The following is an 11,880-nucleotide window of genomic DNA, read 5'->3' as shown; positions in this document are numbered from 1 at the left end:
AACTACCCATAACTACCATTACATATTAGTAGTAATTACTTTTTAACAACTCAGTACTTATTTCACATTATTACCCTTTTCTTACTCATCATTACCTCTTATTACACCTTTACTACTCATTATTAACCACGATCACTCAGTTATTATTACATTATTATTCCTTAGATACTTATTATTTCCCGTTATTACTTCCTAATACTTGTGCAGTGGTTTGTGTAAGTTTTGTGTGTTGTGAGAATTTGAACCCCATGGTTTGTCGCTGTTCCACTGTGTGTGCTGCTGAAACACCTAACAAAGTCTTGAAGATCTCAGATCTCTAGTTCCGGAAACTGCAACAACCCAAAAGTAGGACAGAAAAATGCAGAAGCAGCGAGTTTGAACGATAAAGAGACACGGTTTAAAGACGCTGAGGTTGCAACAGTTCGAGTTTAAAGTTCGAGTCAGATGGAAAAAGGAGGTTAAAGAAAAGCAGCAGCATCAGCGCACGAATGAGACGTGGAACAGCAGCAGCTGAGAGAGAGAACGAGAGAAAGAGAGAGAGAACAAGAGAATGAGAGAATGAGAGAGAGAGAGAGCATGTCCTACAGGAGTTTATACATGAGTTTCATTTTGTGCAAATAAATCAATCACTTTTACTTTAACATCTGTAACTTTGATGTTCTGCATCTGTAGCCTCGTTTGCATACGTTTTTCACCCTCATATTGATATGCAAGGCACAGACCCTCAATCAGGTTAGAAGGCTAAAGTTCGATGGACTCCTCATAAATTGGAAACCACTCGCTGGTGCTTAGAATGTTCTCCGGCCGACAGAATCATGTGGATGATTCCACTTAAGAATCGTGAAGATAAAATTAATTCACTATATGGACAAAAGAATTGGGAATCTGACCAAATTTATGTGCTTCTCCTACAAACCACAGGATTCGTTGCAATTATTTTTTTTCCTTGAACAGCATGAAGATCTGCTTTAAATGGGTTGGACTGGAAGATCTCCTGCACCACTGGCCTCCTTACCTACATCAGAACCTGATTTCTTTCCAACACCCTTATGGCTGAATGAATCTCCATACAAAATCTAGTGGAACATCTTCCAGTAATAATGGAGATTAATTTAATGTGGAATGGGCTGGTCTGGTTCCTCTTAAGGTTTCTTTCTCATGAAGTCTCAGGGAGTTTGTTTTTTCCTCACTGCTGCTTATGAGGGATAAAACAAATAATGGGATGAAATTCCTAAACATCCTGAAATGCCTTTTGGTGTTTTTTATTTCTTCTTAATTTTTTTTTTTACTTCTTCAGGCATCGTCGAGTTCTCGCAAAAAAATTTTTAAGAATGAAAACGAGACTCTTGGTGTTTAATACCTATTTGTTTTTGTTTTTTCGATCGAATGAAAAAATACACAAACACACCACAATTACAGGAGGATTTTCAATCTGCAGATCCACAACCGGGATTCGTACCTACACAAATAACGGCTTCCAACAGAAACAGTTCTTGAGCCTCTCAAGTTTTTCCCTTTTGTCGGTTTTAACTCTCGCTTTTATTCAACAATGAAAACACCAATTACAACCACAAGCTATTAAAAACCTGTAAACAAACAGTGCATAGACCAAAAGTCTGTGGACACCTGAGAACAAGATTGGTATCTTTATGATCTTCCCAGTCTACATTTGCTCTTACGATGTGCTCCAATCTTCTGGGAAGACGTTCCAATAGATTTCATGGAGGTCTGTTCAGCCACAAGGGTGTAATTAAAGTCATGTGGTGATGTAGGTGAGGTGAGGAGGCCTGGGGTGCAGTCAACGTTCACATTCATCCCACAGGTGTTCAACAGCTCCACAGCATTGTGCACTGGGACATCATAATGGGTCTGAACATTCAAAAACTAAGCAGGTACCAATCTGACAGTCAGGTGTCCACAAACTTTTGGCTGTATAGTGGTATAGTGTGTTTAAAACTTTTTTTTAACCTTCAGGTGTGAATCAAATGAACCAAAAGAAAAAAGAGAAATAAATATATATTCGATTTCATTTTCTCCTGCCTGAAACACATCGAACGCTTTTTCAAGTATCGGCTGAACTTTTCCATTAGAGTAAAAACTCATTCCTAAAACTGAACGAGGAACAGATCAGAAACGGTGAAGAAACTTGGAAACGGCGACTTTTCTCTGGTTGGCGAAACACGACTCGAGCCACTTCTTCTTCACGAGGATGGCCTGAGGATACTGCTGACTCATTTCCTGTAAGTCCTGCAGAGAGAGCAAACACAAACAACGCCTGCAGCATAAATATTGGCACCCTTGATCAGTAAATAAGTGCATCTTTAATGATAAAATCTGAGGAAAATGTCTTTACATTAATTTAAACCAGTATTTAACTGTTCATATGATCAAGCCTGTTCTCGTAATTATTGACACCCTTTAATTTTAATATTATACTTTGAGTCTAATCTTCTCCAGCACCCAAAGATTTACTTTTTCCATTCCATTTTATTCCATTCAATTCTATTTTATTCCATCCCATTATATTTGATTTCATTCAATTTTATTTTATTTTATTTCATTCTATTCTATTTAATTATATTCTATTCTGGGATGAACTGGAACACTGACTGCACCCAAGACCCCCTAACCTCACCTACATCAGGACCACCTTATGGCTAAATGAACATTTCCACAAGAACCCTCCAGAATCTAGTGGAACTGGGACTAAATGTGGAATTGGATGTAAAAAAAAAAAAATAATAATAATAATATATATATATATATACACACAGTACAGACCAAAAGTTTGGACACACCTTCTCATTCAAAGAGTTTTCTTTATTTTCATGACTATGAAAAGTGTAGATTCACACTGAAGGCATCAAAACTATGAATTAACACATATGGAATTATATACATAACAAAAAAGTGTGAAACAACTGAAAATATGTCATATTGTAGGTTCTTCAAAGTAGCCACCTTTTGCTTTGATTACTGCTTTGCACACTCTTGGCATTCCCTTGATGCCTACTTTGAAGAACCTACAATATGACATATTTTCAGTTCACTTTTTTGTTATGTATATAATTCCACATGTGTTAATTCATAGTTTTGATGCCTTCAGTGTGAATCTACAATTTTCATAGTCATGAAAATAAAGAAAACTCTTTGAATGAGCAGGTGTCCAAACTTTTGGTCTGTACTGTATATATATATATATATATATATATATATATATATATATATATATATATATATATATATATATATATATATATATATATATAACACCAGTCCTATAGGCAGGTGTCCACAAACTTTTGCCCGTATAGTACAAGTAAACGGATGTACTGTTTTAAGTGGTGCTCGTTAGTGAAATGTTGATCAAATGAATTAAAATCGATGTAAACGAGCAAATATTAAAAGGTGGACATGCTCCAAAATGTTAAACTCTGGTCTCTGGACCTGGAGTTTTGCTGGTTAACGAACACAAACGGGTTCAATAAAGTGTTGCCTTAATGCTCCGGTTAATGCAGTAGTTGATTATTTAATGCACTGTGTGTTGATAGAAAAAAAATTACAGTCAATAAATATGAACATTAATTCATATTAAAAGAAGCAGCAGTTCAGGTTCGTTACTACTTGTAAAGTGCAATGAAAATGAAAATACAAAAAAAAACGTTCGAGTCATTTTAGTGAAATTGTGTTTTTTTTGCCCAGATGCAGAAAACTTCGTACCTGTATATGAACTGGATTTTCCACCTCTGCCACGACGTGAGTAACCATGCGGCTCATGAGGTCCTCCTCATCTCCATCATACGTGCAAAGGTGGTTAAGGAGAAAAGTGTAGAGAGAAGGTTCTTATCGCTGCCTAGATAGAAGATTTCCAAAAGATTTTACATTTATGGCGGACGCCCTCATCCAGAGCGATTTACAGATATCCTATTTTACAGTTTTAGGGGCCTTGCTCAAGGGCCCAGCATAGGTAGCTTGGCAGTGTTGGGACTTGAACTCATAACCTTTCGGCCAGGAGTCAGAGATCTCAATCCGGTTGCCCCTGTCTACTTTCACTTAGATTAAGGGCCTTGCTCAAAGAACTCACAACCTCTCGAACTGAAATCTGATCTCTCAACCACTACTCTACCACTTACCTTGAAAAGATCTGAGCAAGCAGTATAGTAGATAATCTTTGCCCTCTTCTTCTCCAGAGGATCTTCTAATCAGATGTCATCTAAACCACCGAGCGAATACTTCACCACACTTCTGTTTGCGCCCTCGGTTTGCTCTCAGCCTGTACCCAGCTTTCGTCTTTGATACCGTAAAAAAATGTTTAAGTCGTTTTTTCCATATCACGTTATTGGCTCATGTTTTGCTGAGTCGTCTGCACGAGTCTGAGCCGTCTGTACGAGATGCGAAATCTTTTTTCAAAGGACGTTGTTACATAACAGCAAAATATTCCGTTAACAGCTGGAACTGTGCTAAAGGCCACTCGGCCTGTTTTAAACCTGTTCCGCTGTAATGAAAGCAGCTACGCGTGAAACATCTGCGTGCTGCGGAACGACCGGAAAACTCCGCCTGTGAAGAGAAAATGCGAGCGTTTTTTCCGCTTCTTCTCAATGAAAATCAAGGATATGCAATGAGGTGGCGTGCGAGTTTCTTTCTCTCCGTCGCCTCCATGTTGTAGAAGTGCACGTGGACCCCTCGCATGAACTCGGGCAAACCTGGAGCTCTTCCACCCTGCCCTGATGAGCTAGAACTTTCTCGAGAACCTTTGGGTTGCACTCCAGACGGACCTGGAGGGTCGAGAGAACCCGAGGAGCCGGGAGAGACGGGTGCTGGGGCAGGGAGTCCTGAGGCGTCACGTGAGGTAGACGCGATCGGGGAGCTCCCAGACGAAGACGAAGACCAGGGGCTGGAGTGCGAGTCTGCACGCTTGAAGTAGTATCTAATATGGAATTTAAGGATGAACACAAGCAATAGTTGGCTAGATACATGGTAAAGTTCTGGTGGAGGCATAAAGGTATCGAGAAAGGGGTGGAGCTTGATACCACCTCCCCATGTGTTCATCAATAAAAGAACAACTGTTGTGTGTGGAAATGCGGAAATTTGTTATGCTGAAACAAGTAGAACAGTCAAGTAGAACATATCTTTAGATACTTAAATATTATATGTAACAAACACACACACACCCCTGTGTACTGTTACACCGCTGATATATACAGTGTGTGTGTATATATTTATATAGAAATCATTTAGGAATCATGGAGGGGTCTGAAATTGTCATTGTAGGTGCATGTCCACTGTGAGAGACCTAATCTAAAAAAAAAAAAATCCAGAAATCACAATATATGATTTTTAAACTATTTATTTGTATGATACAGCTGCAAATAAGTATTTGAACACTTGTCTATCAGCTAGAATTCTAAACCTCAAAGACCTGTTAGTCTGCCTTTAAAATGTCCACCTCCACTACATTTATTATCCTAAATTAGATGCACCTGTTTGAGGTCGTTAGCTGCATAAAGACACCTGTCCACCCCATACAATCAGTAAGAATCCAACTACTAACATGGCAAAGACCAAAGAGCTGTCCAAAGACACTAGAGACAAAATTGTACACCTCCACAAGGCTGGAAAGGACTACGGGGAAATTGCCAAGCAGCTTGGTGAAAAAGGTCCACTGTTGGAGCAATCATTAGAAAATGGAAGAAGCTAAACATGACTGTCAATCTCCCTCGGACTGGGGCTCCATGCAAGATCTCACCTCGTGGGGTCTCAATGATCATAAGGAAGATGAGAAATCAGCCCAGAACTACACGGGAAGAGCTGGTCAATGACCTGAAAAGAGCTGGGACCACCGTATCCAAGGTTACTGTTGGTAATACACTAAGACGTCATGGTTTGAAATCATGCATGGCACGGAAGGTTCCCCTGCTTAAACCAGCACATGTCCAGGCACGTCTTAAGTTTGACAATGACCATTTGGATGATCCAGAGGAGTCATGGGAGAAAGTCATGTGGTCAGATGAGACCAAAATAGAACTTTTGGGTCATAATTCCACTAAACGTGTTTGGAGAAAGAAGAATGATGAGTACCATCCAAGAACACCATCCCTACTGTGAAGCATGGGGTGGTAGCATCATGCTTTGGGGGTGTTTTTCTGCCCATGGGACAGGGCGACTGCACTGTATTAAGGAGAGGATGACCGGGGCCATGTATTGTGAGATTTTGGGGAACAACCTCCTTCCCTCAGTTAGAGCATTGAAGATGGGTCGAGGCTGGGTCTTCCAACATGACAATGACCCGAAGCACACAGCCAGGATAACCAAGGAGTGGCTCTGTAAGAAGCATATCAAGGTTCTGGCGTGGCCTAGCCAGTCTCAGACCTAAACCCAATAGAGAATCTTTGGAGGGAGCTCAAACTCCATGTTTCTCAGTGACAGGCCAGAAACCTGACTGATCTAGAGAAGATCTGTGTGGAGGAGTGGGCCAAAATCCCTCCTGCAGTGTGTACAAACCTGGTGAAAAACTACAGGAAACGTTTGACCTCTGTAATTGCAAACAAAGGCTACTGTACCAAATATTAACATTGACTTTCTCAGGTGTTCAAATACTTATTTGCAGCTGTATCATACAAATAAATAGTTAAAAAATCATACATTGTGATTTCTGGATTTTTTTTTTAGATTATGTCTCTCACAGTGGACATGCACCTACGATGACAATTTCAGACCCCTCCATGATTTCTAAGTGGGAAAACTTGCAAAATAGCAGGGTGTTCAAATACTTATTTTCCTTACTGTATATATATATATATATATATATATATATATATATATATATATATATATATATATATATATATATATATATATATATATATATATCACATCTGTCTTACAAATCCATATGAAAGGATACATGAAGGTAGGAACGCCTCGGGAAGCTAAGTGCTTGCGTATCAGTCTCTCAGTGCCGTACCAGTTGAAGCCTTTGGTGTCGTGGCCGATTCGTGGAAGGTGGACACTTGCTGGATAAGAAAAAAAATATAGAAGAACCCAATAAACATGATTTCGGAATGTCTTTTTGCACACGGCTATAGGACATCTCATTCATAGACATTTTCTTTCAGGTCTGAGACACTAAAAACTTTGTCATGTTGTTATTTTTGAACTCTAATATAATGCCGGTTTGATTTATTTTATGAGAACCTTTACCTTTCTTCTGCTTGGCCACTCTGGAGATCATCTTGAGCCCTTCGTCCAGGGCGCTGAGGAGAATCCCTGACAGGTTGTTGTCTTTGTCTCTCTTCTGGGAGACGATCAGAGCCAGCTGCGGTGACATGATGAAGGATTAGAAGATCGGAGGTGAGAAGACGAGTCATATTTAAAAGAGGAGACATAGTTTTTATATGTAACTCAAAAGAACAAAGATGGTTTTGTTTTTAGTTAGTAATAATTAGTTTATTAAGAGACCATGTAATTATGTCTGATTAGCACGTGAAGGGGCGTGTCTTCATGAAGCTCTGAAAGGGACATAACCTCATGGTGTGGTTTGATCATGAGAGGTCACATATCTGTAACATGCACAATATGTGCTCCACTCTCCTGTGAAGATGTTCCACTGGATTTTGGAATGTGCTGGTGGAGATTTTGTGAAGATACAGTGAGTAAAGTCTGGAACTGATGTAGGTGAGAAGGTGAGGAGGTCTGGGGTTTGATCAGCGTTCACATTTACCCCAAAAGGTGTTCAATAGCTCTATAGCAGGAGATCGTCCACTCCAAACCATGGAAAGCAGATCTTTATTGAAACTCGTTTAAATTTTCTCAAAAGAATGAAATTTCTATGAAATCATGCAGAGGCTGGGATCGTATTTTGGGGATTACCAAGCTACCACTCCTGGGCCCCTGAGCAAGGCCCTTAACCCCCATACCTGCTCAGTTGTATCAATGAGATAAATGTAAGTCGCTCTGGATGCGGGCATCTGCCGAACGCCACAAATGTAAAGATTCCTACCTATACAGGAGGTGGGCGGGGCTTATATCACTCCACGTTAATACCACCCTGGCCTTATAAACGTTTTGGTTTAGAGTTTAGCTAAAGTGAGTAGCACACTTTTTTTATCCCACACACACACACAAAACAGACTGGAGAGAGAGTAAAAAACAGGAACTGGTAGAAGTATGACTCACGTAGTCTGTCCCACACGCTCTGGACTGCTTATCGTCAATGGGAAACATCAGCACTCTCCCGAGCTCCAAATCTGCAACGTGTAACGGATTCATGGATGTGTTTCATCTGGAGAACTCCTACACTTTTCCCATGCTGGTGGATCGAATACATTTACTCACCTTCCATGTCTCCGGCCAGTTCGTACTGCTTTTTCACTTCATCCGATCGACTAACCAGAGCTGTGAACAAGCCGCCTCGTCCCCAGTGTCCAGAATCGTCTACACACACACACACACACACACACACACACACACACACACACACACACAGAAACAGAGAAATGCTAACAAAAACTCCAGGGTAAAACTCCAGGATAACTTGCTGTGGGTAAGAAGTATGACATGATGCATCATGATCAGTAATGGGTGGAGCAATTCGGTCCATGCAGCATCGTGACCCTCGTATTCCTACTCCCACGTGACCTTGAGTGTTTTGTTCCCAGACAGGTTTTTGTCTCGCGGAGAGGACTAAATATTTCATACACTTACAGTTCAGGTTTCCGCTGATGGCTCATCGTTGCTATGACGATAGCAGTCATTTTAGTAGTTTATTTATTGTATTTTTTGGATAACGTACCCACACAGTGAACGATGATGGCGTCCTCGCTTTTAGCCTTAGGATGAGTCACGTCGCCGAGGACGTAACTAATCTCCGTGTCGTCCGTGTCTGTTAAGTTCCTATTGATGAGGTCTTCGACGTCCACATCCTCATCCTCACTTTCACAATCAGCAGAGGGCAGGCACAATGATTTGTAGCCACAGGATTCCCACCAGGCCATTCTGAGGCACACACACACACACACACACACACACACACACACACACACACACACAGTGAAATTTCCCATTTTTTAGAGTGGTGAAGGTAACGTGGTGATGGTGGTGAAGGTAGAGTGGTGAAGGTAACGTGGTGATGGTGGTGAAGGTAGAGTGGTGAAGGTGGTGAAGGTAGAGTGCTGAAGGTAAAGTGGTGAAGGTGGTGCAGGTAGAGTGGTGAAGGTGGTGAAGGTAGAGTGGTGAAGGTAGAATGGTGAAGGTAGAGTGGTGAAGGTAGAGTGGTGAAGGTAGAGTGGTGAAGGTGGTGAAGGTAGAGTGGTGAAGGTAGAGTGGTGAAGGTAGAGTGGTGAAGGTGGTAGAGTGGTGAAGGTAGAATGGTAAAGGTGGTGAAGGTGGCGGTAGAGTGGTGAAGGTAGAATGGTGAAGGTGGCGAAGGTAGAGTGGTAAAGGTAGAATGGTGAAGGTGGTGAAGGTGAAGGTGGTGAAGGTAGAGTGGTGAAGGTGGTGAAGGTAGAGTGGTGAAGGTGGTGGTGAAGGTGAGTGGTGAAGGTAGAGTGGTGAAGGTGGCGAAGGTAGAGTGGTGAAGGTAGAATGGTGAAGGTGACAAAGGTAGAGTGGTGAAGGTGGTAGAGTGGTGAAGGTGAAGGTAGAGTGGTAAAGGTAGAATGGTGAAGGTGGCGAAGGTAGAGTGGTGAAGGTGGCGAAGGTAGAGTGGTGAAGGTGGCGAAGGTAGAGTGGTGAAGGTAGAGTGGTGAAGGTAGAGTGGTGAAGGTGGTGAAGGTGGTGAAGGTAGAGGTGAAGGTAGAGTGGTAAAGGTAGAATGGTGAAGGTGACGAAGGTAGAGTGGTGAAGGTGGCGAAGGTAGAGTGGTGAAGGTGGCAAAGGTAGAGTGGTGAAGGTGGCAAAGGTAGAGTGGTGAAGGTAGAGTGGTGAAGGTGGCGAAGGTAGAGTGGTGAAGGTGGCGAAGGTAGAGTGGTGAAGGTGGCGAAGTTCAAATGGTGAAGGTGGTGGAGGTCACACATAACTCAGTGTACCCTACAACCCATACACGCCTGATAAGATACCAGAGACCCTGAACCTTTCTGCTCTCCTGATCCATCCAGATGCTCTACTCCTGCTTACCCTCACATGAGAATCGCTCGCTGCTTTCATGACGTTGCCGTGTTGTTAGAACACATATTCTGAAGATCTGAAGCTATAATACTGCGCTGGAGAACTTCTTAACACTCTCAGCACCCTATAACCTCGCCACGTGACGTGTTTAGGAATCACTAGAGGTAGAAAGAGAAGTGTGCATGTGTGTATATAGATATGTGTGTGTGTGTGTGTGTATATATATAAACACAGAGAGAGTGTGTACAATAAACACCAGCTGTGTTGTTTTACCAAAACACTTCATTAAACAGATTCTTACTTCTTTTTGTATTTTTGATCCTCACGCTGCTTCTTCTTCTCTTCCAGCACTCTGGCTCTCTTCGCAGACGATTCCTCCTTCTTCCGGCGCCTCTCTTCCAGCTCGGACTCAGTCAGACACCTCTTTATTCGCGATGTACTGGGTAAACTTTCACAGAATAAAGCCTACAAGGCAAATACGCAGTGATTTTAATCATTGCATGAGTGCGTGTACGGACTGCAATCCTTTTTACGTGCGGAACATAGTTACAATCGGAGTTTCCGTCAGGAACGTATTAAGTGGCGGACTGCAATTCTTTTTTTGTCTCTGCCTTCGCACATTTTTATTATTATTATTATTAACGTGGACACAAACACAACAATGGCAGGGGTATAAAAAATAAACTAGAGTTAGCGCAGTGTCACTGTGGCTGCTCGCGCCGTACTGGAAATACGGTTTGTAGTACGTTGTTTTGCGCAAGGGAGAAATCGCAGCCACTTCCTGGTCATAACTAACGCCAGTGATGTGGCTTCAAGAATAACACTTGGAGGGAAAAAAATCCTGGGGTCCAACAAATGTAAACCATTTTATAACATTTTTCCATTTATTTAATAAAAAAAATAAAATAAAATAAAATAAAATAAATAATATATATATATATATATAATATTTTAATATTAATATTATAATATTTTATTATTGAATTAATAATAAAATATTATAATATTAATATTTAAATATTATATATATATATATTTATTTATTTTTTATAAAATGTGAATGGCATTAATTTAATTTATTCTTTTTTATAAAATATTATTTTATATATTATTTAACCAAATGGGGAATTTATTAAAAAAAGACAAACAATTGAACCAAACTGTGACTTTTGTGTACTGTTACGCAGATATATTATATATATATACACACACACACACACACACACACACACACACACACACACACACACACACACACACACACACACACACAGAGTATGGCAAAAAAGTATTTAGTCAGCCACCAATTGTGCAAGTTCTCCCACTTAAAAAGAGGCCTGTAATTTTCATCATAGGTACACTTCAACTATGAGAGACAAAATTAGAAAAAAAAAAACCTGAAAATCACATTGTCTGATTTTTAAAGAATTTATTTGCAAATTATGGTGGAAGTGTACCTATGGTGAAAATTACAGGCCTCTCTCATCTTTTTAAGTGGGAGAACTTAAAAAGTGCTTATTATCCGCCCTATTAAGTGCACTTTGTAATTTTTGCACGAATAAATTAAATAAAATGATTTAATTGAAGAGACTCACTCTGGTTTTGCTGCGCAGGTGGTGTCCTTCTGTCTCAGTGTCTTCCTGGACAGCTGACTGCTCCGCCAACCTGCATGCAATCCAATACTTGTCCTCGGTGCTCGGAACTTTGGAGTAATCCATCCCCTCGAAGGAATACATCCGATCTGAAGAGGAAGAAAAAAATCGCTATGGACCAGAT

At 40.7% G+C, this 11,880-nt stretch overlaps 1 protein-coding gene across 1 annotated transcript in view; it reads right to left on the bottom strand.

Moving 5' to 3' along the window:
* Positions 1-1,507: 1,507 nt before the first annotated feature.
* chd1l (chromodomain helicase DNA binding protein 1-like) overlaps positions 1,508-11,880 on the bottom strand; it is a 30,381-nt gene continuing 20,008 nt past the window's right edge. Inside the window, exons 17-26 of the mRNA XM_046851676.1 lie at positions 11,700-11,845; positions 10,406-10,569; positions 8,792-8,994; positions 8,335-8,433; positions 8,176-8,246; positions 7,201-7,315; positions 6,905-7,013; positions 4,616-4,927; positions 3,721-3,802; positions 1,508-2,247 (exon numbers count right to left, since the gene is read on the bottom strand). Coding sequence (XP_046707632.1) covers positions 2,128-2,247; positions 3,721-3,802; positions 4,616-4,927; positions 6,905-7,013; positions 7,201-7,315; positions 8,176-8,246; positions 8,335-8,433; positions 8,792-8,994; positions 10,406-10,569; positions 11,700-11,845 — 1,421 coding nt within the window. The 3' untranslated portion in view covers positions 1,508-2,127. The remainder of the gene's footprint in view (positions 2,248-3,720; positions 3,803-4,615; positions 4,928-6,904; positions 7,014-7,200; positions 7,316-8,175; positions 8,247-8,334; positions 8,434-8,791; positions 8,995-10,405; positions 10,570-11,699; positions 11,846-11,880) is intronic.

Source organism: Silurus meridionalis, chromosome 1 (assembly GCF_014805685.1).
Source record: "Silurus meridionalis isolate SWU-2019-XX chromosome 1, ASM1480568v1, whole genome shotgun sequence".
NCBI classification, from domain to species: Eukaryota; Metazoa; Chordata; class Actinopteri; order Siluriformes; family Siluridae; genus Silurus; species Silurus meridionalis.
This window is presented reverse-complemented; position numbering and strand designations above follow the sequence as displayed.